We start from the raw sequence: 26,513 nt of genomic DNA on the forward strand, positions 1-26,513 counted from the left end.
TGAGTCAGAGCCCGGCTCGCCGCCGCCCTTCCGCCCTCCGCCCTCGGCCCTCCGTCCCGCAGGCGGATCCCGGCGCTCCCCGCCGCCCCGGCCCCGGGCCCTGCCACCTGGGAAGCGGCCGCAGCGGGAGCCGCCGCGGCGTCCAGGTGAGTCCAGTCCGCACCCCGCGGCGGGGCTTCGAGCGCCGGTCCCCTGGCAGCGCTTGGCCGAGGTCGGGACCTGCACTCCCGGACTTTTCCAGAAAGGCCGAGGGGTCGGTCGGGACTTCGTGGGAGACGGTTAGAGAGACCGGGCAGCCCGCGGCCGACGATCCCAGCTCCCCCCCCCCGCCCCCATGCTGCGGTGACCCCCGACCCCGCATTCTGGCTTCCATCCACTGGACAAACGACTTGTGGAGACCCCAGAGAAGAAAGAGGAAGGACGGGTTTCATTTAATTTCCTCTAATGTGTCACGAACGCGCTCTGCATATTATACAGACATCTATACACACATATGCATACATATACGTACATTTGTTTATTTAAAGCAAATTGGTCGTCACTTCCTTGAAAAATATTTCCTAGAACTCTGCCTGGAGTTGTGGCTCAAGCCGTAGAGCACCTGCCCAGCAAACGCAAGGCCCTGAATTTAAACGCTACTGCTGCCAACATATAAATCATAAATCGGTGAATTCCTAGAGGAACTCATACTTTAGGAAACTTGCACACTAATTATTAAGTTAACCTCCAGAGGATTTGAACCGGTTTACATCCTATCCACGTGTCTGGGAATGTTGTTCTTCCATCTTGACCAGGGCGATAGGTACAGTGTGTTGTCAAATGGTCTTCGTTGGCATAGCGGGTGTATGTATGCGTTTTTCATATATACATTGTACGTGTCACTCAATCTTGTGTTGATTGGTCATGTCTGCTGCTTTTCTGTGGATGTTGGTACTGAGATTTGAGGCATACCCCCAGCCCTTGCATTTTAAAATGTTTTTCCTTTTAGATGTTCTCCTTTTACTCAGTCATTTGAAGGATTCCTTAGCATTGTACAGACAGGAGTAGGATCATCTAGGAGGTGCAAAGTCTGGCAGAGTAAGAGAGGACATTAGAGTCAGACACTGCTTTGCCACTTGCATACCTTGGGCGGGTCTATGAGTTCATCCGGGTCCCTCATCATCTTTTAGGAATGACAGTGGAAGGAGGGGGAAGCTGGTGATGGTCCATCTGAAGTCCATTGTATTACAAACCATCCTAAATGCAGCCTCAAGGCCCTGCATCCTCCTAGCCTGGGTTCTTTTGGCTTTTACTTTTGGCTGATCTTTGAAGACTTCCCCCAGGTCTATTGTAAATAATACATTTCTCTCCCCTTCTCTCCCTGTTTTTTGTTTCCAAGGATTCCTTCTTGATTGTAGACTGACAAGGCCATTTTGTTGGCTTGCCCAGTACCTTGTGGGTTATTCTTTTTACTTTATTTTTACCCAGACACATTTAAAACGATTGAGGGAATGAGGAGAAAGAAACAGAGGTTTAATCTGCCACCAAGGTTAAATCCCTGAAAAAAAAAAAAAAACCCTCATTGCAGATAAGTGCAGGGGTTTTTTTGTTGTTGTTTTTATTTTTTTGGTCAGTCATGGGGCTTGAACTCTGGGCTTGGGCACTATCCCTCAGCTCTTCAGCTCAAGGCTAGCGCTCTACCGGTTGAGCCACAGCACCACTTCTAGTTTTTCTAGTGGTTTATTGGAGATAAGATTCTCATGGACTTTCCTGCCCCGGCTGGCTTTGAACTGTGATCCTCAGATCTCAGCCTCCTGAGAAGCTAGGATTACAGGCATGAGCCACTGGCGCTGGGCTATGAGTGCCATTTTTAACATCAAACCAAATTGAGAATAGGCGATCCTTGTTTTTGTTTCTTTAAAAAAAATCTCAAAAGTGGGACTGAGGATGTAGGTCAATGGTCAAAGGCCAAACATGCACAGGCCTTGAGTCATATCCCCAGCCATGGGGGGGAAAAAGCCTGGCATTTGTGGCACACCTGTAATCCTAACAACTAAGAAGGTTGAGATCTGAGGATTGTGGCCCAAACCTAGTCTAGGCAGGAAAGTCTGTGAGATTCATCTCCAATTAATCATGGAGAGAAAGAGAGAAAACATAGGTGGAGCTGTGGCTCAAGCCATAGAAGCCTTAATCAAAAAAAACCAAGAACAGTGCCCAAGCCCCAGGGCTGGCACCAAAAATAAAAAATTAAAAAAGGAAAGGAAAGAAACTTGAAGTTTGTTGGTGTTTCCATTTTCATGACAGTTTGCCAATATCACCAGTACGTAGTTTCTGTACTAGTTTTCTCATGGCCCGTAAATGACCCATATTTCTCAAGGTTGTGCAGTAGGCACATGATGGTTCTGAGATAGGAAATGTATTTGTAGCATCAGTCAGTGAGCTCTCCTGTGTTAATCACACTTTCCACATCCTCTGTGATTGTAATTTCATTTTTTTTTTTTGCTTGCTTGTTGGAAATTTCATTGAGGGGTTAACTCAAGTTTCTGAAGATTACCAGCTTGGCTCATTTTGGGGTGCTCCCTTTCCCCTGAGTATTGCTAGTGGAATGCTTCAGCTGTGGCCCAGGCCATTTGGTTTAACCCATGTTGCACATAGGATACCTGTAAGCCTGCACAAGGTCAGGATAAGTTCCCACCTGTCCCACTTACAAGTGGCACAATCTAGGGTGATAATTGCAACACCTCTGTGTGTCAGAGGCTCTTCCCCTAAATGGATGCAATAGTAAGAACCATCCTGGGATGATCATGAAACCCTTACAGCCAAGTCCGGTATGTGGGAAGTACTGAATGCTAGCTGGGCTCATGTGTACCTGGGGCACCTTTGGGAATTGTGCATGCTGTGATTGGTCCCTCTTGAATGTTGTGGGTGGCCTTTGTATCCTGTACCTATAGGTGTCTCAGACACACGTGGCTTTGTGGGACAGCTGAGGGGGACCAGAATGTCTACCATCAGGTGTTTCCCCTTTGGAGCCTTGCATCTGTTTACTCAACCTGCCTCTTTCTGTAGGATGTTCAGGGTAACCAAGGCCACGGAGAAGGCTCTGCTTCAGCACTTCATATACCAGAAGTTGGAGATTGCCTATGCCATACATAAGCCCTTTCCGTTCTTCGAGGCCCTCCGAGACAACAAATTCATCACAGAGAGGGTGTACAGAGTGAGTCTTGTGGACCCCTTCCCACAGTAGCCCAGCTCTCTCCAAGTACACTCAAATCATGACCCACCAATGCTTCTAGATAATGGAGACCCAGCTCAGGCACATTCATTATTGCAGAAGGGAGAGAGGATGTCACAGGAGTTGTATTAGTTTGAGATGACCATGGGGGCTGCCATGGCAAATAAGCATGAGCCAGGGTGAGGCTCATTCTCACAGTTCTAAAGGTCAAGCTTGCTTCCTTCTTAATGTTCTGAGGAGATCCCATTTTGGTTACAAGTGGCCCATAGTAATCCTTCATCTTCCCCGTACAGTCACTCTACTTCAGCCTGTTCCCATACTATAATGTCTTTTTTGGATCTTGTCCACTTTACTCTTCTTAAAAGAACATTTGCTTTTAAGGTCCATCTTAATCTGAGATCCTTAATTACGTCTACAAAGACCCATTCTGTGAATAACTTCATATTCATTGGTTATAAATGGACTTACTGCTGATTGGGGGTGGGGTGCCATTCAACCCAGTTGGGGTGATACACATGCCATCCCAGGGAGTTTTTTTGTTTTTGTTTTGTTTTTTTGCTTTTTTTGTGTGTGTATTTTTTTTTGCTGGTCCTCAGGCTTGAACTCAGGGCTTGGACACTGTCTTTGAGCTTTTTCACTCATGACTGGTGCTCTACCACTCGAGCCTCAGCTCCACTTGTAGCTTTTTGATGGTTAATTGGAACTAAGAGTCTCATAGAATTTTCTGCATGGGCTGGCTTTGAACAGTGATCCTCAGATCTCAGTTCCTGAGTAGCTAGAGATGTGAGCCGTAGAGCCTGTCTCAAGACTTACTTTTAAGGATAGATTGTTCACTCCTGTAACCATGCCTCTAAATATATGTAGGCTAATGTGAGGACTGTGACCTCTCTAATTTAGATACCTTGACTCTACATTGATGTTAAACTTTCCTCTTAAAGAGATAAAATAGAGATGGATACTGGTGACTTGTAATCCTGGTGCTTGTAATCCTGGCTGTTTAGGAAGTGGATATCTGAGGATATAGGTTCAAAGCCCCATGTAGGAAAGTCCATGAGACTCTTCTCTCTCATAAATTACCAAAAAAGGCCAAAAGTGGCACTGTGTCTCAAATGGTAGAGTGCTCACCTTGAGCAAAAGAAGCTCAAGGACAGTACCCAGGCCCTGACTTCAAGCCCCAGGACTGGAGAAGAAAAAAAAAAGACAAAATAGAGCTGGACACTAGTGGCTCATGCCTGTAATCCTAGGTATTCAGAAAGCCGAGATTGAGGCCTGTAATCCTAAATGTTCAGAAAGCTGAGATTGAGGATCACAGTTGAAAACCAGCCCAGGCAGAAAAGCCCATGAGAATCTTATCTCTAATCACTCACCTAAAAGCAGGAAGTGGGGGTGTGGCTCAAGTGCTAGAGCACTAGCATTGAGCAAAAATGCTTAGGGACAGCACCCAGGCCCTGAAATCAAGCCCCAGGACACACACACACACACACACACACACACACACACACACACACACACACACACACACACACACACACACACACACACACACACACACACACACACACACACACACACACACACACACACACACACACACACACACACACACACACACACACACACACACACACACACACACACACACACACACACACACACACACCGAAATAGCCAAACATAATGATTCATGCCAGTAATCCCAGCACTCAAAAGGCTGTAACCAGCCAGCATGGGCTTTATCATGACATAGTCAGACCCTGACAAACAAAGAGTAAACTGGTTTTCTAATGGTTCAGAAACCACAGATGTGTAATGCTCCACTCAGACCTCTAGTCATTCACATTAACCCCTTTGGTTGAGTTTTCAAAGGAATCCCTGGAAGCCTGTGGAAATCTGGTGCCCATCTCCAGAGTGGTGCACAACGTTCTCACCAAACTGGAGAAGACTTTTGACTTGCCGCTTCTGATGACACTGTTCAGCCAGAGTAACCTGCGTGAATATCCCGATCTCATGGTCATTTTCAGGAGCTTCGGAAGTGGTAATGTGCTGCTTGAATGCTTTCTGCGTGGGAGAGGTGGTGTGCTAGAAGTCTGGGGATTTGCACTCTGCTTGGGAAGGTATGGGCCAGATGCAGAAGGCACATCATCTGTCTTACCTACCCCATGAATTAGGGGGCAAAGGTAGCGTTTATGTACTGGGCAATCTCCAGGGAGTGCAATTAGATGACAGAAATTCCAGAAACCAGGTCTGACTGGGAGAAGCAGTGAGAAAGAAGGGAGAAGAATAGACAATAAATATCTATTTTGTTAATGTATTTCCCAAACACTTTATAGGAATCTCGAGTGTGTGTGTGTGTGTGTGTGTGTGCGTGCGTGCGTGCACGTGTGCGCATGCACATGCATGCACCTGTGCATGCGAGTGTGCCAGCCAGTCCTGGGGCTTGAACCTCAGGGCCTGGAGGCTTGGGCCTGGATGCTTTTCCTGAGTTTTTTTTGCTCAAGGCTAGAGCTCTACACTTGAGCCACAGCACCACTTCTGGTTTTCTGGTGGTTAATTGGAAATAAGAGTCTCATGGACTCTCCTGCCTGGGCTGGCTTTGAACCTCAGTCCTTAGATCTAAGCCTCCTGAATAGCTAGGATTACAGGTATGAGCCACCAACACCTGGCTATTCATTTGTGATCTTCAAGACAACTCTATGAAGTCATCAGTAGCTGCACTTAATAGACAAGGAAGTTACAGCTCAGAAGTAACTTTCTTCAAGTTATTTGCTCATTTAGAAGTAGAACAGGAGTCCTATTTGGATCTTCACATACCAGGACCAAAGATCATAGCCACTATTCTAAACAAGAACAGTAGGAAGGCAGATTGTCAGGCTTTGGGATGGAAGAAAGGTAGCTGAGAATAAGGGAGGACTCTTGGACAGGCACTGAAAGAGGTTAAGAGAAAGAATGGAGAAGTAAATGAGAATGAATGAAAAGCTGGTGCGTTAATTGTCTTTCCATCACTATAACAAAATGCCCTCGATGGTTCACTTATAAAGACAAAAGTTCTTTTTGGCTCATAGCTTTGTAGAGTCCAGTCTATGATCAGTTGTCTGTTGTTGCTTTAGGCCTCATGACAGGAGTATGTAGTGAAGTAAACCTGCTCATTAGGTGGCCAGAAGGTAGAGAAAGGAGAGATCAGGGCCCCACAGTCCCCTTCAGAGACACGTCCTAACCACCTCCTACCATCTTTCTATGATACTATCCTGTGGAACTAGCTTTTAACACATAGACTTTTGGGTGACATTGAGCCTCCAAGTTGTCCAACTGGATAAATAAAGGTTAAGAAAGGTTGGAAGAAAGCTCTCTTACCCCAAAATGAGCAGGGAAGGACACTGTCAGTGGAGGAGTCACCACTGTGGACAACTCCTCTGCTCCCTGACACTTCGCCATCACGAGGCTTCTCAATAAAGGAAGAATGGATTCCTAAAGCTAAGGGAAAAGTTCCCCTCTGGGAAGATGCAGCAGTACTTGAATCCATTCTCCTGGCCACATGGAATTAGGGCAGGGCTTCAGTGATATGTGAAACTTGTCTGAGAATCAAAAAGCCCCTGATGCAGCTGTGTTGCTGGCCTGGCTGGGCTTCAGCATCTTACTGGACCTGTGGCTGTGTGGTTTTATTCTAGGTCCCATTCTAAATACATTTCCCTTTCTGTTCACCGTTGAGACAGTTTTACTTTTGTTATAAATGACAGAGAAGAACCGACAAAGCCCAGCAGACACCATGCAGAGGAACCACCTATCAGCAATGGAAGGCACAGAGGATGAGCCTGCACAGAGAGCAAAATCTAGAATACAGCAATCCCAATCTACTCTGCCAAGAATTTGTGGTTTATCTTACTTGCTCCAAGGAGATATGTATATTTATTAAAACAGAAACCTCTAAACTGGTTGCTGGTGGCTCAACCCTGTAATTGTAGCTACTTAGTGTAGCTGTGATCTGAGAATCATTGTTTGAAGCCAGCCCAGGCAAAAAAGTCCATGCGACTGTTTAGCTAGAAAAAGCCGGCATTGGGGCTGTGGTCAAAAGTAGTAGAGCAGCGCCTTGAGTAGAAAAGGTTTCAAGGAACAGTGCCCAGGCCCTGAGTTCAAGCCCTAGTACTGGCACGTGCATACACACACACACACACACACAAAGACATGTTAAAATCATAATTTTTTATAATTGACTAAATGCCGTGAAACCAGAATCAAAGTAGAATTCCTAGGTAAGAAGTCAAGCTCAACTTTATGTGTTAAAACATTGGTAATTGATCTGAGACTAAATGCAGTTATGATAGCACTGCATGCCGGATTGAATCAATGAAACAGAAAGGAGCTACATATAGACAGCTACAGTAATGGTTCTGTGTGCACTAGGGGAGGATGGCTGAGTGCCCCTTCCTGTTAGAAGTCATGCATTGACCCCCTAAAATCCCCTTCCTGGACAGTCCTGAGTCTCGAGGGTGCTGATATGTTCTCCTTCCCCAACCCCAGTTGTTGCATCCTATGAGCACTGGAGCAGAACCACACCAAGTGGCTCAGTAGAAGAGAGCTCCCTGCAGACCCCGCAGCTCCCGGGGCCCCATCCACCCACACTGAGCTCTCTGCTGTGTACGCCTGGAGTCACTGAACTCCAAGCAGCCTCGGAGCAAATCAACAAGATCCTACATGAACGGCCCAGCCCTTCCAACCCTGCCCTGCCTCTCCCTGGACTCATCCAGGAAGGACAAAACAGTCCAGGTAAGAAAGATACTCCAGGGCTGGGAAGGTGGCTCAGTGGTAGAGCGCTTGCCTTGCACGCCTGAGGCCCTGGGTTCGATTCCTCAGCACCACATAAGCAAAAAGAAAAAAGCTGGAAGTGGTGCTGTGGCTCAAGTGGTAGAGCGCTAGCCTTGAGCTGAAGAGCTGAGGGACAGCATCCAGGCCCAGAGTTCAGGCCCCACGACCGGACCCAAAAAAAGAAAGAAAGATACTCCAACACCCAGGCACACACAGCCTAAGCGTGCCTGGGCTGTGTTGCCTAGAAACCTGTGTTCCTGTCATATATTGATTTGGACCTTCCTGGACTGGAGTCGTAGCTCAAGTGGTAGCAGGTGAAAAAAAACCTAATTTAACTAAGTAATGGAGGCTCACTCTTATCCTAGGTACTCAAGAGGTTGAGATCTGAGGTTCGCAAGTTGAAGCCAACCTAGTCAGGAAAGTCTGTGAGACTCTTATCTCTAATTACCAAAAAAGCCAGAAGTGGGTCTGTGGTTCAAGTAATAGAGCGCCAACATCAAGTAAAATAAGCTCAGGGGGGCTGAGAAGGTGGTTCAGTGGTAGAATGCTTGCCTTGCATGCATGAGGCCCTGGGTTCAATTCCTCAGCACCACATAAGCAGAAAAAGCCAGTAGTGGTGCTGTGGCTCAAGTGGTAGAGCGCTTGACTTGAGCTGAAGAGCTCAGGGACAGCGCCCAGGCCCAGAGTTCAAGACCCAGGACTGACATACATACATACATACGTACGTACATACATGCATACATAAGCAAGCAAGCTCAGGGACAGTGCTCAGGCCTTGAGTTCAGGCAAGCTCAGGGACAGTGCTCAGGCCTTGAGTTCAGGCTCCAGGATTGGCGCGCGCGCGCGCGCGCGCGCGCGCACACACACACACACACACACACACACACACACACACACACACACACACACACACACACACACACACACACACACACACACACACACACACACACACACACACACACACACACACACACACACACACACCCCTAATTTCAATCACCAAGACCACCAAAACCAAAAAGTAAGCTAGCCCTTCCCATGTTTGACCTCACATACACAACCTTTTCTGGGAAGAATTACAAGCACTTCCAGGAAGCACCTAGCACACTTGCAAACAAGAAAGGAAAGGAGTTCTGTTCTCCTGAAGATGCTGCTTTCTGTAGTTCCAGTCATATTGTGTTATAAGCCTTTACCATGGGACTGCAGCCATGGTGCCCAGCTCTGCAAACCCTGTTCACTTGCACCTTTCCTTTATGATGATTCTAGGAGCCAGGCAAGATGGTGCACTTGGTAGATTGAGGCAGGAGAATAGTGAATTTGAGACCATAGTCTCAGAAACTAAGATCTTGGGTAACTGATTGCCATCCTCTTTACCTGCCTTGCCTCTTTGTCTCTTTCTAGGACCCAGACAGTTTCTTGTCTGTTTTCTATACCCTGCATCTGAAAGTAGTCTTTGTTAGAAAGCCACACAGCTGGGCAGAGGGCACTGCTGTCTTGCCTTTCTGCAGTGATAATACCTCCCTATTGTCAGATGTGAATACCCTCTCTTCCCACAGCCCTGACTCCATCTGCCTCTCTCCTCTCTGGGTAGTCTACCATGGCACCCATAAGCCCTTCATCTGTCAATGCGTACTCTGTCACACAAGGCACTGTGTGCAGCTCATTCTCCGCTGATAGGTCTGATAACAGGATTTGCCTACCCTTTTTCCCTACCTCTTTCTTTCCTTCCTTTCTCTCCCTTCCCACCCCCCTCACTACTTTAGAGTTTCTTCTCCTATTACTTTTGTGTAACAGCATCATCTAAAGTCACCCATAACCTCTAGTTTGAAGGCCAAATGTAGAAGCTGCCTATTTCTGACATACACAATTGGAAGATCTAAGCTTGTACCTCTAAAAGATTGCTTATTCCTTCTTCCCCCCTCTTAGGAAGGAAAAGAAAAAGAAATATCTGGCCAACTCCAAAGAGACATCAGAAAAAAAGCCGCCCAAAAGGTAAGATGAGGAAACAAGAGGAGGCTGGAGGCTAGAGGTTGGAGGCTGGCAACGAAGTGGGGCCAGTTTGGGGGAGCCATCCTGAACTTTACATGTAATGGGCAGTGATCTAAGCAGCGGCATGGCCCCTTGTCACGTCACTCCCCTGCAGTGTAAAGAATGAACTGGAGATAGATAAGAATCTTCCTGTTCAAATGGCAGATGACATTTCATAGGTGAGAAAGATGGATTTTTCCCCCATGATTTTCTATGTATACGTGTAAGATGAACAGCCATTGTTCCTCCCTACCAAAGGGAGAATTGAAAAACTTAAGTCATGGAAAAGATCTTGGTTCTTCCCTAACCTTTTGGAAATTGCACAGTAGTAAAGATGGGTCCAAGTTTGGGACTTCATTCCTGTTCATGTGTGAGATCCTAGAAAGAAACAGGTCCACTTTCCCTGGTCCTCTGGGGTTTAGCCTGGAAGCCGAGCCCTAGGGGAGCCGCTCTGCCTGCTGAGGAAATAGGAGGCAGTTTAACTGGACAAGTGGCTACACATTCACATCTTGTGGTATAGAAAGAAAATTGTTTGTAGAAGTGAAGCAAATGTATCCTGTCTGGTATGCATTTCTATGTCTCAAGAAGCCAGCAGTGCTGGAAGATAGGCAATTTTCATGTCTCCCAGTAAAGCAATCAGAAAAGTCTTGTCAGAGAGTATAGATAGGAGAATCAAGAATAAAGTGAGAGTGTACAGATCTGCATTAGAAGAAAAGAGCATCCACATTCTCAGAAATTCCAATGAAAGCCAGCCACTATAATCCTAGCTATTCCAGAAGCTGAAATCTGAAGATCTTGGTTTGAAGCCAGCTTGAGCAGAAAAGTCCATAGGACTCTTCTCTCCATCTAACTAGCAAAGCGTCAGAAGTGGAGCTGTTGCTCAAGTGGTAGAGTGTCAGCCTTGAGCAAAAAAGCAAAGGGACAGTGTCTAGGCCCTAAGTTCAAGCCACAGTCCTGGCACACAAAGGAAAGAGAAGGGGGAAGGAGAAAGGGAAGGCCTGTGAAAGAATTGAGCAAGGTGGATGGAGTGGTGGAAATGTGAGGGAAGAGCTGCAGGAGGAGCGAGCCTGTCAGGCAGGCAGTAGCCCTTGGTAGACCACACTGTGAGATTAAGATCATATGCAGAGAAGAGGGCCCTGGGTTTGGCACAGAGGAAAACTGGAGAGCCAAAGTACACTTTGTGGTGATAGAAACAGAAACCAGTTGCAGTGAACCTGCAACTTAAAAAAGGGAAACTCACCAGGTGCAGTGCTGTAATAATCCTAGCTACTCAGGAGGCTGATTTCCAGTGATCACAGTTCAAAGCCAGCCCTGGCAGGAACATCCATGAGACACTCATCTCCAATTAACTACCAAAAAGAGCCAGAAGTGGAGCTGTGGTAGAGTAGTAGAGTGCTAGCCTTGAGCAAAACAACTCAAGGACAGCAGCTAGACCCTGAGTTTAAGCCCCAGAACTGACATGCACACACATGCATTCACGTGCGTGCACACATGCACACACAGAAGGAAGAAGGAAAGAAAGAAAGCTATACCGGTTTAACAATAATCCTTCATTTTCTTTCTCCCTAACCCAACAGTTTTCTTTTTTTTTTTTTTTTTGTCGGCCGTGGGGCTTGAACTCTGGGCCTGGGCACTGTCCCTCAGCTCTTCAGCTCAAGGTGAGCGCTCTACCACTTGAGCTACAGTGCCACTTCCGGTTTTCTGGTGGTTTATTGGAGATAGGAGTCTTACGGTCTCTCCTGCCCGGGCTGACTTTGAACCGCGATCCTCAGATCTCAGCCTCCTGAGTAGCTAGGATGACAAGCGTGAGCCACCAGCACCCGGCTCCAACAGTTTTCTTAAGTGAAATATTATTTTACATTTAATCATCTTTATTAAAATTACTACAAAAAATCTTTCACCATGTTGCACAATTTAGAGAGAAAAAAATACATAAAAATATAGTGGAAAATACACATATCTTCTAATTTTAAAGAAGGGTAATGCCAGGCCACCAGTGGCTCATGCCTGCAATCCTAGCATCTCAGGAGGCTGAGATCTGAGGATCACAGTTCAAAGCCAGCCCGGGCAGGAAAGTGTGAGGTTCTTATCCCCAATTAATCACAGAAAAGCTGGTAGTGGCACTGTGGCTCAAGCAGTAGAGTGCTAGCTAGCCTTGAGCTGTTAAACAGGAGCTCAGGGACAGCACCCAAGCCCAGAGTTCAAACTCTAGGACTGGCAAAAAAAAAAAAAAAAAAAAAAAAGAGTAATATTCTTATAAGAGTTGTCATCTTCTCTGAAGCTGTTCTTTTTTTTTTTTTTTGGTCTGGTCGTGGGGCCTGAACTCTGGGCCTGGGCACTGTCCCTCAGCTCTTCAGCTCAAGGCTAGCGCTCTACCACTTGAGCCACAGCGCCACTTCCGGCTTTTTTCTTTTTGCTTATGTGGTGCTGAGGAATTGAACCCAGGGCCTCAGGCATGCAAGGCAAGCGCTCCACCACTGAGCCACCTTCCCAGCCTTTTTTTTTTTTTAAATGGAGAAAACCCTGCCAATTAAAGGCAACTTGTAGGCTCTTCAAGTTGCCCCCCAGCCTGCCCCCTACCTTCCATGTTTGAACTTCCCACCGGGCCTGGGTCCTGTCAGTGTTTAGCCACGTCTACTTCCACTGGAAGTGGTGTCTAGATATCTGGAAAAGGTCTCGGGAAACATCCATGTGTGGCCGGCCGGTCTGTGGGACTCAGCTTCCAAGGCCAGGGCCGTGGAAGTCATGCTGCCTTCATTCTGCAGTGATGGAGACTCACCTCTGCAGCCTGCATTCCAGACCCCTTTCAGTGTTAGCCGCACCCCTCCATCTGCCTTACTACAGTGTCTGCCTCTCACTTCAGTCCTTTGCCATTTCCCCCACTTTTGGATCTTTTCTGTGTCATACACATGCCCTGCTTGTCAGGTCCTTCCTCTCTGCCCTGTGCACATGCAGACCACGTGACTGCAGCTGTATTCTCTGATGTGGTCACCTCACAGAGTAGGGGTTCACACAAACAGGAATCAGGAAATAAACCCAGCTTGCTCTGGGTTTAACCAGATTTATCTGGTTAATTTCAACCGATGGTACCTGAAGGAAGAAGAAATGATCATTTCTGAGGAGAAAGAAATGTGCATAACACAAGGGGGAGAAAAAGTAATTACAGAGAAACCGTAAGAGCACAGTGAGATACAGGGGTACAGAGATCTGGGAGGGAAGAGGCTAGACATGAGAAGTTACTAATGAAAGGAGGGAGAGATTTACTGGGGACCCCAATTTGAAGGATTCATAAATTTCTGCTTGGTCTAGAAGCAGTGTCACCTGAGCAAGGAACCCAAAAGGAGCTCCAAGCGGTAAACCAGGGCACCCAAATGAGAGATGACTTAACCCAGGACTTGGATGTGCTGGAAAGGGTCCAAGAGGCAAAGACTGACTGTGCCCAGACACCCACCCCAGAAGGTAAGGCTACAGTAGACTCTGCCATTCAGATGGCTCAGTAGTGAAAGGTCTTTTCTGAAACAGGAGGTGCTAGATATACAGTAAATAGTAGAATAGAAAAAGGAGCTGGGTGCTAGTGGTTCACACCTGTCATCTTCGCTACTCAGAAGATATGGATCTGAGGATCACAGTTCAAAGCCAAGCTGGGCAGGAAAGTCTGAGAGACTCTGTATTTCCAATTAACCACAAGAAAACCAGAAGTGGAGCTATGGCTCAAAGTGGTAGAGCACTAGCCTTGAGCCAAAAAGCTTGGGCACAGCATCCAGGCCCTGAGTTCCAGCCCCATGACTGATTAAATTAAGAAAGAAATAAAGAAACAGTAAGGAAAGAGAAGTATGGAGGAGGAGGAGGATACAGTCTGACAAGAGAGACAAAAGGCAACGATCTGAGAGGTTTTGTTAAAGAGATATGTCTGCAGAGACAGCTAATCTCAGCTGTGATGTAGGACATCACTCTCAACATTTTAGGTCTCAGGACTTCTTAACAGTCTTAAATGACTGAAGTGCCTGGTGCCAGTGGCTTATACCTGTAATCCTAGCTACACAGGAGACTGGGATCTGAGGATTGTGGTTTGAAGCCATCCCAGGCAAGAAAGTTTAAGATTCATTTCCATTTAACCACCAGAAAACCAGAAGAACTGTAGCTCAAAATGGTAGACTGCTAGCCTTGAGAAAAAAAACTCAAAGATAGTAGCTAGGCTCTGAGTTCAAGCCCCAGGTCCAACAGCAACAACAAAAATTACTGAAAACCCCAAAACATTTTGGTTTCTACCATATTAGAAATGTAAATAATCTTTAGATGTTTGTTTATTTTAAAGTAACCATAATAAACAAATGATCTGGTAACATAAATAAGTTTTGTGAAAAATATATTCTCTGAAAAACAGATGATGAAAAGTAGTATTACAAGCCGGGCGCTGGTGGCTCACGCCTGTAATCCTAGCTACTCAGGAGGCTGAGATCTGAGGATCGCGGTTCAAAGCCAGCCCCGGCAGGAAAGACCGTGAGACTCCTATCTCCAATAAACCACCAGAAAACCGGAAGTGGCGCTGTAGCTCAAGTGGTAGAGTGCTCGCCTTGAGCTGAAGAGCTGAAGGACAGCGCCCAGGCCCAGAGTTCAAGCCCCACGGCCGACCAAAAAAAAAAAAAAAAAAAAGTAGTATTACATAATTTTGCAAATCTCAGTTATGTCTAGCTTTATGAAAGACAGCTAAGAGTCTCACGGTTGTTTCTGCACTCAATCAGTTGTGATCTGTAGCTTTGGTTGAGGAATAAGAAGAAAATCCAGCCGCACACTGAAATGAAATTGAAAGGGTGTAGAGTAGTTTTGAACAGTCTTTAGGGATGACTAAGTATTTATCTTTAACACTACATCAAAACTCAGCAAGTAGCCAGATGCCAGTGCTTTATGCCTATAATCCTAGCTACTCAGGAGGGTGAAATCTGAGGATTATGGTTCAAAGCCAGGCCAGGCAGGAAAATCTGTGAGTCTCTGATCTCCAGTTAAGCACCAAAAAGCTGGAAGTGGAGCTATGGCTCAGTGTTAGAGCACTTACCTTAAGCAAAAAAGCTCAGGGATAGTGCAGAGTTCCTGAATTCAAGTCCCACAAAAACAGAACTCAAAAAAGTGGTGGGTTTTTTTTTTTTTTTTCGGTATGCCAGTGTTAACTGGGACTTGAACTCCTGCTCACAATTGGCTATTTCCCCTCATGCTGGAGCATTTCCACTTGAGCCATGCTTCCAGTGCCAACTTCGTTGCAGGTTAGTTAGAAATAACAGTCACAGTTTTGTCTGCTTGGGCTAGCTTCAAACCATAATGCTCAGATCTCAGACTCCTGAGTACCTAGGATTGAGCCACTAACACCTGGCAACAGTGTTAGTTTCCTTTCTTTCTTTTTTGCCATGGGGATTGAACTTGGTGTGGGCACTATACTTGAGCTTCTTTTGCTCAAGGCCAGCTTGAGCCACAGTGCCACTTCTGGCCTTTTCTGTTTATGTGGTACTGAGGAATCGAACCCAGGGCTTCATGCATGCAAGGCAAGCACTCTACCACTAAGCCACATTCCCAGCCCCAGTGGTAGTTTCTTAATGATTAGTTATAATAGACTCTGAAACTATGCCAGTAGAATTTTATAAAGTCACGATAGAATATATTGTGCCATCATGTGAAATTTGATAAAATCAGATACATTTCTCATTTGAAATATACAGTAAGCTTGTAACTCAATTACAAAAGGATTTTCCTTGAGAAAGAAACACTTCAATGTTCTGTCCACTGCTGATGTGTCAAGGACACTCTTACATGAACCTGAATTTTTTTTTTCTTTGTCGGTTGTGGGGCTTGAACTCAGGGCTTTGGGCCTGGGCGCCGGCCGTCCCTCAGCAATTCAGCTCAAAGTGATCACTCTACCACTTGAGCCACAGAGCCACGTCTGGGTTTCTGGTGGTTTATTGGAGATAAGAGACTTAGGGACTTTCCTGACTGGGCTGGCTTTGAACTGTGATCCTCAGATCTCAGCCTCCTGAGTGAGCCACCGGCGCCCGGCTATGAACCTGAATTTTTGAGGGGAGCAAGTAGTAGTAAAGGATACAGTGACTCCTGCTGGAGGTTGGAGACCCCACTGTGGAGTATGCAGCAGCAGTTTTACCTGCAGTGCTCTCTGGGTCAATCTCTTGCAAAGGCTGAAATAATAGAAAAGCAAATCCTGGAAGGGTGTCAGAGCCTACCCCAGAAGCTCACAGAGTCCCGATGGCTTCCTGCGGATGGTGGCGGTCTCTGAGAGCCCTGCTGACCAGCCTTGCTCAGCTCCCCCCTACCCCAGTGGCAGACAGGTACAGCAACAGGAGATGCAAGTCTGGCTGGTGTGTGTAAGGAGCCTCCAGACATCTACTCTGGAGTGTATTCTTCTAGGTTATAGGGGAGATTCCCCCTGGAACTTCCCATCAGAAAGGACAAATAGTCCGTGTGTGTGTGGTGTGTGTGTGTGTGTGTGGTATGTGTGTGTGTGTGTGCGCGCGCGCATGTGTGCCTTTGCACAGGTGTGTGCGTGCAAGTTCCAGGGCTTAAAGAACTCAGCCTGGGTGTTACGGAGCTTTTTTGCTCAAGTCTAGTGCTCTGCTCCTTGATACACAACTCCACTTGATCTACAATTCCACTTCTGGCCTTTTTAGTGATGAACTAGTAAGAAAAGTTTCACAGACTTTCCTGCCAGGCTGGCGTTGAGATCCTCTGATCTCAGCCTCCTGAGTAACTAGCATTACAGGTGTGAGCTACTGGCATCCAGCACCATTGGGTTTTTTTTTTCTCAGAGATCAGCCATGAGACCTCAGAAATAAATGAAGGGACGACACCCCAGAAGATACCCAGCACCCCACCAAGAACTACCCATGGTAAAGACTTGGAACTGCAGACCTCAGAGCTCAGTCATCAGAAACCCAAATCAGGTCTGTTGTACTTGAAATCAGTATTGGTCAAACTTTTGTTGTCAATCATCGCTGCCCTATGGATCACTTTTAGTTTTTATTTCCCAGTCACAACCCTCCACACAATGGTTTAATGTCAGTATGTTATATATGTACACTCTCATATATATATTATATATATATGTATGTATACTATGTTATATATATACTCTCTATTTTATATATCTGTGCATAGAGTTTTTCTGTTACATATACATATATATTCTGTGTGTATATATAATTTTTATGTTTTACACATATATAGTTATATAAAAATATTTTTCACACTTCCTCAAGAACCAAGCTCTGTACCCCTGGGGGTCTTAGCACTATTGCTGAGACTATGTCCAGCTATGAATCGAGTGTTTCTTGAGATGAGGTCATCTAAATATTTTAAGCAGTCAAATTTATCTTCTTCTTGCATTATATCTGGCTTTGAGTTTCAGCTGAGAAATCCTTTTAATGTCCATGGCTTAAATCTTTTTTTTGTCATTTCTTGTAGTCTTAAAAACACTGATTAAAATGAAAATGACCTATTTTATTTTTTAAAGTAGTTGTACAAAGGAGGTACCATGTAACAATGCATCTTGACCAGTGTCACCTCCCTGAGTAACATATTTTAAATGCTAGATATTTAGCATCTCTCTATTATATTTTTAACTTTTTCATTTCCGTGCCAAATAGAGTCCTTTTTTCACATAGCTTGCATGGATTTCTTGCCTCCTCAAAAGTGATAGAAAGCAGAAAAAAAAAATCCCTTAGCATTGCTAGCTGGGTATAGTGGAGCAGCCTGTAATCCCAGCACTTGGGAGGCAGAGACAGGAGAGTTGCGAGTTTGAGATCAGCCTGGGCTGCATAGTGAAACTTGGTCTCAAGGAAAAAACAAACACACAAAAAGTATTGATATCTCTGGCTGGTGGGTGAGTATTTGCAGCCATAAGATAATACTTTTTTTTTTTCAGAAAAGAAGAAGAAAAAGAAATGTATCTGGTCAACTTCAAGAAGAAGACAGAAAAAAAGGCTTCCAAGAGGTAAGAAAGAGAATCAGAGAAGTCATTGCTCTGTTGGTGTCTGTACTTAACCAACCAGCATGGCTTCCTCTCAGCCACACAGACCCCCAGTTCACCCTAGCCTGACTGCCCCAGCCCTGTCCTCTAAACCAGCTCCCAAAGGGTAGGCTGCACTCTAGCTCTCTCTCCCTCCTCCTCCCCCTCTCTTCCTCTCTCTCTCATGGTACTGGCACTTGAACTTGGGGCCCTTGCTCTCACTTGGCTTTTTCACTTAAGTCTGGCACTGTACCACTTGAGGCATAGCTCCGTGTCCAGTTTTTGCTGGTTAATTAGAGATCAGAGTTTCATGGGCTTTTTTGCTGAGGCTAGTTTTAAACTTCGATCCTCAGACTCCTGAGTAACTAGGATTACATGCAGGAGCTTTTCTCTTACTATAGGGAAGACATGAAGTTAGAGCTGATGGACCATCAGACAATCCTGAGATTTGGATGACGTGCTTAGGACAAAGCCAGGAGGGATAAACAAAGGAAAGTGAAATCCACAAGCAGATTCCAAACCAGAAGCCTCTCAAATGACCTCAGCTGGGCAGTGACTTGCCAGTCTAGGTAGCCTGTGCCCAGGGAACAATGTGATACATACTGATGACATTTGAAAAAATAAAAACAAAAACACAAACATGCCAGGCACTTGGTGATTCATGCTAGTCAGGAGGCTGAGATGTGGGGATTGTAGTTCGAAGCCAGCCTGGACAGGAAAGTCTCAAATTAACCACCAGAAAACTGGAAGTGACGCTGTGACTCAAAGTGGTAGAGTGCTAGCCTTGAGCGATAAAGCTCAGGGATAGTACCCCAGCCCTGAGTTCAAGCGCCACAACTGACAAAAACAAAAAAACCCATCCTACCTGTTATCCAGTCATTCACCAAAGATGCTTACACTAAAGATACGTTCGGTCTCCTGAAGTGAAGCATACAGGCACCTGCCCTCATGGAGCTTGCATTCTAATGTGGGATGCCCAAGGGGAAGTGGAAGGGAGGACTGGGAGTCCACCACTGAGCCACTTGAGAAAGGTAAAAAGGATCATTCTCACCCTTGAGATATAATCCAATTTCAGTCTACTGAAACTATATTCCTTTCCAAATGTGAACTTAACTGTCTCACGTGTGCATGTGCACATGCAGACAAAATCAGGGTACTGGTGGCTCACCCCTGTAGTGCTAGCTACTGAAGAAGCTGAACGCTGAGAACCGAGGCTTGAAGCCTGCTCAAAAGTCTGTGAGACTCTATCTCCAATTAACCAGCAAAAAGCCAGAAGTGGAGCTGTTTCTCAAGTGGTAGAGTACCAGCTTTGAGCAAAAACCTCAGGAACTACTGGAGTAAGGAAGATACTGGAGTAAGGGAAATAAATGGAGAGGTTAGGTACAGAATGCTCAGGGAGGGTAGGACAGGAAACAGGAAGGAGGGTGCTAGTTTGGGGAAGGAGAGACTCACCAGGGCCCTGATTTAAACATTCACGAGCCACTCTTGGCCCAGAGGCAGCTTCATCTGGGCGTGGAATCCAGGAGAAAGCCCAAGTGGTGGATCAGGAAACTCAGAGGAAGGACAACTCCGACTCAGCCGAGCGCGCAAAGATGGACTGTGCGCAGAAGGCCACAGCAGAGGGTAAGACTGGCGGTGCAATCTGCCCTTGGATGGCTGATGTGGAGGGCCTCTCCCGTGCAGGGCAGGTAGATGGGTGAACTCAATAGGAGGAGCCGGGTGACCCAGCCAGGATCCACCAGTGGGAGTGGCTGTTAGGAGGAGCACTGTGTTGTCAGGGGGGAGTTCACCTGGTCCTCACATGACCCACTGATGATGCCTTCTAGGGGTATGAGTTTGTTTCTCCACCAATTTAGGGATTAAAAAGCAGGAAAGCGGTTATAAAGTAGATGGCCCAGGTAATTCTTCATCATGGAGGCTGGTGGGTGCCAGCTTTGCTGGCTTCTGCCCACTATATACTTGAAGAGTCTGCACCCCATTCCTGACAAGCCAAAGCTTTCCATCCATTGCCAGACATGCCCAGCAGCGGGAAACACTGCTTTATGTACATTCTCCTTTCTAGCCGAGCACCAGGTGAAGCTCTAGTCTGGCAAAAAACAAACAAAAAACCCCCACAAAAACCCATTCTATGTAATCCTTGTAAGGCTGTTCATCCCTTTATTTCCAGGACTTGTGGCATAACTTTCTGTGGCGCTGAGGTATAGTATTTGTAGCAGTCCTTTCCATCAGTCCTTGCTGGCTAGCTTTCCTTAGCAAGGGAAGCCATTTTTGCTTCATAAGGGTCAGATGGCACGGCGTGCTTTCCCTTCCTTCCTGCTCAGGTCTCTTCCTCACACATATCCGGACATTTCCTAGTCTTTCAGGAAACTGCCGCGCTCTGACGGTTGTCCCCTGTGTCCCTCAGTGTCGGCTCTGCCTGCCTTCCTCCTCTGGCCTCTTGGCACTTCAAATTCAGCTGGGATGTGTGCCTGAGCCATCACCCCCCTGCCAGGCCTTCCCCAGGCTGCACCCCCCCTTCCATAATCTTCGCCTTGTGCCCTTCCCCCTGTGCGCGGTAAGCATTCTGGGAATTACTCTTGAGCTTGCTTATTAGGTTTTTTCCCCTCTGCCACTTGTGCTCTCCCTCAGGTTTTTCTCTCCCCTTCCTCCACAGTGCATTTTATTCCTTGAAATCCTTGCTCGTCCATTGCTTACCTACAGCCCTCAGTGTTTGTTCACACTTAACTAATGTGGCCAGAATCAATCACTCCTGTAGTTTCCCTTTGGAAATGGCACGGCTGGTGCTGGAGAGCCGGTGGGCCAGACTCGGCATGGCTGGGAACAAACCAGCAAGCTGCATTTAGCGACAGGGTGGGTTTGGGAGCCTGCTGGCCACCACCCCTGGTGCCCTCCCTACAGCAGGGGTGGGAGGGAGTGGGCCCCCTCCGCACGTGGGCTGCTCACACTCACTCCCCTGTACCTGCGTGCAAGCACATCCGGGACCTCTGTGTCCTTCAGCTCTGTATGTGTCACAGGGCGGGCGTTAGGAAAGACATCTCTGTGGACATGGAGAGCTGTGGGAAGTCCCCAAGGTCGTGCTTATCCCCTGCCGGGCTCCCAGTGGCCCAAGGGTGCCTGCAGCTCCTCCCCCTCAGTGGTGAGAACCAGCAGCAACAAGTCTCTAGTTCAGATTGGATAACACCACCCCACACTTGGATAAGCCAGGATCACAAAGCCACCAGCTCTGGCTCCCAGGCCCCGCCTCCCCACCCCTCACCCAGGGGATTCAGTGCAGTGGAGACCCACAGAGAGAGCTGGCTGGCAGGCTGTGGGACAAAGTTCTCCGCTCCGCACTCTGTGCCTCACCTGGTGTCAGCCCCTGCTCCTCCTGGGCTGGGCCCCCTTTGGCATTCTCTTGAGGGGTGCCATGCCCTCATTTCCCAGGGGCCCCACCTCTCTTCATATCTTTTCAAAGTAATTAATGGCTATGCCACATTGATGCTATACTTTTTGTGTCTGTGTGTGTGATCCTGGGACTTGAACTCAAGGCATGGCCACTATCCCTTGAGTTTTTTTGCTCAAGGCTAAAGCCACAGCTCCACTTCCTGATGCTGTTTTGTTATCCACCCCTGTTTTCCCTTTGGGTCTTTTATTAAGTGCTTAAGGTAAGAGAAAGCGTTGGACTGGATGTCCCCCGTGACTCCTTGTGGGTGTGATGGTTTCTGTATCATTACTAAAGACCTAGAAAGTTCATTCTGTCACCCAAGACCCAGCACCTGGACGGTGAATTCACCACACTGAGGCTGGAGGGGGGCTGCTCATATCTCCCTTACACCCTTCGATCTGCTTCTCTTAAACCTGAACCAGAGATTCCCTGCTCTGAGCTGCAACATCTCTCCATGAGTAATTTGCAAATCTAGAGCTTTCCAGAGTTTTCTTTTATTCAAAGAAGAAACAAATGACAAAATGAAATGAGACAGCAAACAATGAAGACTGACACCATCTCTCAGTGCTGACACAAGTCTTGCTTTGAACCAAGAAATGAGATTTTTATGTTTGTTCGTGTGTGCGCACACACACACACACACACACACACACACACACACACACACACACACACACACACACACACACACACACACACACACACACACACACACACACACACACACACACACACACACACACATCAGTATTAGGGCTTGAATTCAGGGCCTGGACATTGTCCCTCAGCTTTTTCACTCAAGGCTAGTGCTCACTTGAGCCACAGCTCCACTTCTGGCTTTTTCTCTGGTTAGTTGGAGAGGAGTGTCATAGACTTTCCTGCCTGGGCTGGCTTTGAGCCATGATCCTCAGAGCTTAGCCTCCTGAGTAGCTAAGATTACACCGGTGCCTGGCTAGGAAATAAGATTATGAACAGAGAACTTTTCTCTGGCTACTTGAACATAAGGAAATATTTGGGGTAGTCATCTTGTTCACGCACAGAAGATGAGCAGGCTGGTATCTAAGGCTAGAGAGTGTTAGTGATGGCCCATGAGCTTAAAAATGGAAGCACAAGCCGGACACTGGTGGCTCACGCCTGTCATCCTAGCTACTCAGGAGGCAGAGCTGAGGTGCAGTGGCTCAAGTGCTAGCCTTGAGCTGAAGAGTTGAGGGACAGCACCCAGGCTCAGAGTTCAAGCCCCACTACTGACCAGAAAAATGGAAGCACACTGGCCAGAAAGCCCCATGTGTTCTCTCAATTCTCTCAAAGCCTTGTGTCTGATGACGGGCTCATGGTGGTCATTCACTGGAGACTAGTCTGTTCATCACTAATCTGACTGTCAACATGGAAGGCTTCCTGTACTAACCAGAGACTCTGATGCATTTCAATTTATTTATTTATTTTTTTGGTCAGTCATTGGGCTTGAACTCTGGGCCTGAGCACTATCCCTCAGCTCTTCAGCTCAAGGCTAATGCTCTACCACTTGAGCCACAGCGCCACTTCTGGTTTTCTGGTGGTTTATTGTAGATAAGAGTCTCACAGCTTTTCCTGCCCAGGCTGGCTTTGAACCTTGATCCTCAGATCTCAGCCTCCTGAGTAGCTAGGATTACAGGCGTGAGCCACCGGCGCCCGGCTCATTTCTATTTTTGTGTGTTACGAATTTTTTTTTTTTTTTGGTCAGTTGTAGGTCTTGAACTCTGGGCCTGGGCGCTGTCCCTCAGCTCTTCAGCTCAAGGCTAGTGCTCTACCACTTGAGCTACAACGCCACTTCCATTTTTCTGGTGGTTTATTGAAGAGAAGAGTCTCATGAACTTTCCTGCCCAGGCTGGCTTTGAACTGCAATCCTCAGATCTCAGCCTCCTGAGTAGCTAGGATTATAGGTGTGAACCACCAGTGCACAGCTTATGTTACAATTTTTATTGCGGTTCCTGTGAGTCAGCCCTCTGGAGACAGTGAACGAAGGCTGGGTAACCAACCAATCTCTTCTACTTTTAGAAAAACCAGAAGATGATGCTGTAGATTTTCTCTCACCTACACTGCCTGTGACCTGTGGTGATGCCAAGGGAGTTTTATATAAGGAGAAGATGCAGCAAGGTGTGTTGCTTGCTCACCTGCTCCTTTAATCCCAGGAAGGAGGAAGGGCTGGCGGGGGAGAAAGTGTCCTGTGTGTAACTGATCAGGAAAGAAACCCTGCTGGGCAGACTGCTGAGAAAAATTCCTCCTGATGGAGAATTTCCGAACCTTTCCACGTCCTGGAAAGGGACCTCTCCTGCCCCTCAGGAAGTTATCTGTGGACCCTACAATACTGTCACCATGTCCTTACTGCCTGAAGAGAGCAGAAGACACATGCTGCTGGCCTAGCATTACTGGCGTCCCCCTTGGCCTGGGGAAGTGGGAGGCACAGTCAGGAGCCCGGGGGGGGGGGGGGGGGGGAGGGGGAGGGAGGTCCTAGGGTTGAAGTGGGTCCTGGACGGCCTGTGTTCTCTCACAGGTTCTTCAGAGAAGTGCATTCAGAACGAGGAGGGAACCTGGTTCACACCCGACGAATTTGTAATTGAAGGAAAGAGAGAAAAGTCAAAAGACTGGAAGAAGAGCGTGCGCTGCAGGGGACAGACCTTGCGGCACCTGATGGAGGTATTACACGAACCAGGGGCTGATCCAGGATGGGTTCAAGCCCCAGAAGGACAAGTAGAATTTCTGTGGCAGAAATGTGAAGGCATTCCCAATTATGCTTGGACAGCATGAGTTAGAAACCGCTCCATGTTCAGAGCGGAATGCAGATTGGCGCTGCTGCTGAAGCCCTCCCCTGCAGATCAGCCAGGGGGCGAATTCTGAGTGCAGGCAAAAAGGGTTTTGAGACCAGGAGAGAGTTCAGAACTTTGCCTGGTGCTTTGGAGAGATCGCAGAAGTTTGCCTTGTACATCCCCTACCCAGAAGACCCCCGGTGACAGCCCCGCTTGTGTGGGAAGTGTTCCCACAGCAGCGTCTGTGGCCGCCTCTCTCTGCTCTCTGGCATGCGCTTCCCGTCCCTGACACCTGCAGAGGGCTCTCATCTTTGTGATTCGGGCTCAGTAATAACTCAGTTCATCATCCCGGGGATCCAGTTATAAGGGTTTTAGCTAAAGAGGAAATGGATGAAAAAAAAAAATCATAGGGAGAGGATGGGAGAAAGAAAAGCTTGATTTGAGTTATAAGGGAAGAAAATTATTTTATCATCAAGCGAAATCCAAAAGAATGAATTGGGGGATAGCTAGGCTTTGCTTTCACATTGCATCCACTTGACAGCCTGCTTGGCATCTAGATATAGACATTTATTGGGAAGGGGGAGCTGGGATAAGGCGCTTCCAGAATAACCTCCCCTATCAACTCCTTCTTTCAGAAAAGACTTTTGTTCTGCCCTTCAAAAGTGAATATGAAGCGAAAGGTCACTAGCAGGTGAATTCCCAGCACGTTCTCCGGCTCTTGTGTCCCAGCTCCGAAGGCAACCTCATCAGCCGCTCCAGCATGCTCCAGCATGCTGCTCCGTGCCCTGGCCTCCGTTACCACCAGTTACTAGGGACAAGGAGCCACAGGACTCCTTGAGACAAAAATCAGGACAAGTTACTCATGCGCAGATCCGGCTCACGAGCCTCCCATTACACGGGAACTTCCGGCAGAGGCCCCGGTGCATCTGTTCTTCAGAGACTGGCCTAACCTTGGTCTGCTTTCAGAGTTTCGTTGGTTGTATTGTTGTTGTTGTTTTGTGCTGACCCTAAGGCTTGAACTCAACGCCTGGGTGTTGTCCCTGAGCTTTTTTTTTTTTTCCTCAAGTCTAGTGTTCTACCAGTTGAGCCAGAGCTCTACTTCCAGCTTTTTTTTTCAGGGGGGGGGGTGTCAGTTTTATTGGAGATGTTTCATGGACTTGCCTATCCAGGCTGGCTTTGAACTGAGATTTTCAGATCTCAATCTCCTGAGGAGCTAGAAGTAGCTCTTGGCTTTCTATGATGAGCCACCAGCACCTGACTTTCATGTAACATTTAATATAATGGTCCCCTGGTGCTACTTATGTATAAACCATCTTTCCATGCTTTCCTGTGTGCGTGTGCATGTCCGTGCGTGTACGGGTACTGGGGTGCCTAGGCTCTGTCACTTAGGCTTTTGGCTGGTGTTCTACCAGTTGAGCTAATCTCCACTGCCAGGTTTTGGTAGTTAATTGAAGATAAGAGTCATGCAGGCCTTCCTTAGATCTCAACCTTCTGAGTAGCTAGGATTATGGGTATGATCTACAGCTGTTGGCTTTCCATGCTGATTAGGACTGAGGTAGAATTGAGGATGTTCAGTGTAACATTAAAATTCTACCCATATCATAAAATAAGCCAGTATATCTACAGAGAGCGTTTTTAAATACTTGAATTCATAGATGTTGCTATGGCTTCAATGTCTCCCACCAAAACTGATGTTGGAACGTAAATCTCCATTGCATAATAGGAGGAGGGGGGCTGGGAAGGTGGCTCAGTGGTAGAGTGCTTGCCTTGCATGCATGAGGCCCTGGCTGGGTTCAATTCCTCAGCACCACATAAGCAAAAAGAAAAAAAAAGCCAGAAGTGGCGCTGTGGCTCAAGTGGTAGAGTGCTAGCCTTGAGCTGAAAAGCTGAGGGACAGCGCCCAGGCCCAGAGTTCAGGCCCCACGACAGGACCCAAAAAAAAAATAATAATAAGAGGAGGGTAGAAATTTAATCCAGCTATCCTATTTGGAGGTCTGACTTTAGGAAGTGATTGACGTTAAATGAGGTTATGGTAGTATGGCCCTCATCTAATGTGACTGGATTTACAAGAAGAGGGCGCTGGTGACTCATGCCTGTAATCCTAGCCACTCCAGGTGGAGATCTGAGAATCTCAAATAAGAGCCCCTAAGACAATTATCTCCAGTAAACTGCCAAAACAAAACAAACAAACAAACAAAACAAGACCTGTGACTCAAGTGCTATTCTTGAGCAAAAGAAGCTCAAGGACAGTGCCAAGAC

The 26,513-nt window shown here is 47.0% G+C and overlaps 1 protein-coding gene across 5 annotated transcripts; it reads left to right on the forward strand.

The window, feature by feature from the left end:
• Sp110 (SP110 nuclear body protein) lies at positions 1-26,513 on the forward strand. Of its 5 annotated transcripts, none has more exons than XM_070015223.1 (12): positions 1-146; positions 3,046-3,193; positions 5,069-5,246; positions 7,727-7,972; positions 9,941-10,006; positions 13,352-13,501; positions 16,849-16,983; positions 17,964-18,032; positions 19,542-19,670; positions 23,506-23,604; positions 24,002-24,144; positions 24,890-26,513. In XM_070015223.1, the coding sequence occupies exons 2-12, from the start codon at positions 3,047-3,049 to the stop codon at positions 24,947-24,949; spliced, it is 1,422 nt and encodes a 473-aa protein (XP_069871324.1). In that variant the 5' UTR covers positions 1-146; position 3,046; the 3' UTR covers positions 24,950-26,513. The 5 variants fall into 5 exon arrangements, with proteins under 5 accessions (XP_069871324.1, XP_069871334.1, XP_069871311.1 ...); XM_070015210.1 differs by lacking the exon at positions 1-146 and adding an exon at positions 786-802 and having other exon boundaries at positions 13,355-13,501; XM_070015208.1 differs by lacking the exon at positions 1-146 and adding an exon at positions 787-802.

This window comes from Dipodomys merriami, unplaced genomic scaffold (genome assembly GCF_024711535.1).
Source record: "Dipodomys merriami isolate MVZ:Mamm:240054 unplaced genomic scaffold, mDipMer1.0.p SCAF_1, whole genome shotgun sequence".
Taxonomy (NCBI): Eukaryota; Metazoa; Chordata; class Mammalia; order Rodentia; family Heteromyidae; genus Dipodomys; species Dipodomys merriami.

Coding starts and splice junctions, on each gene's coding strand:
- Sp110 (XM_070015223.1), top strand. CDS start 3,047: ATGTTCAGGGTAACCAAGGCCACGGAGAAGGCTCTGCTTCAGCACTTC. Junction 3,194..5,068: donor TCACAGAGAGGGTGTACAGA/GTGAGTCTTGTG, acceptor CCTTTGGTTGAG/TTTTCAAAGGAATCCCTGGA. Junction 10,007..13,351: donor GAAAAAAAGCCGCCCAAAAG/GTAAGATGAGGA, acceptor TGCTTGGTCTAG/AAGCAGTGTCACCTGAGCAA.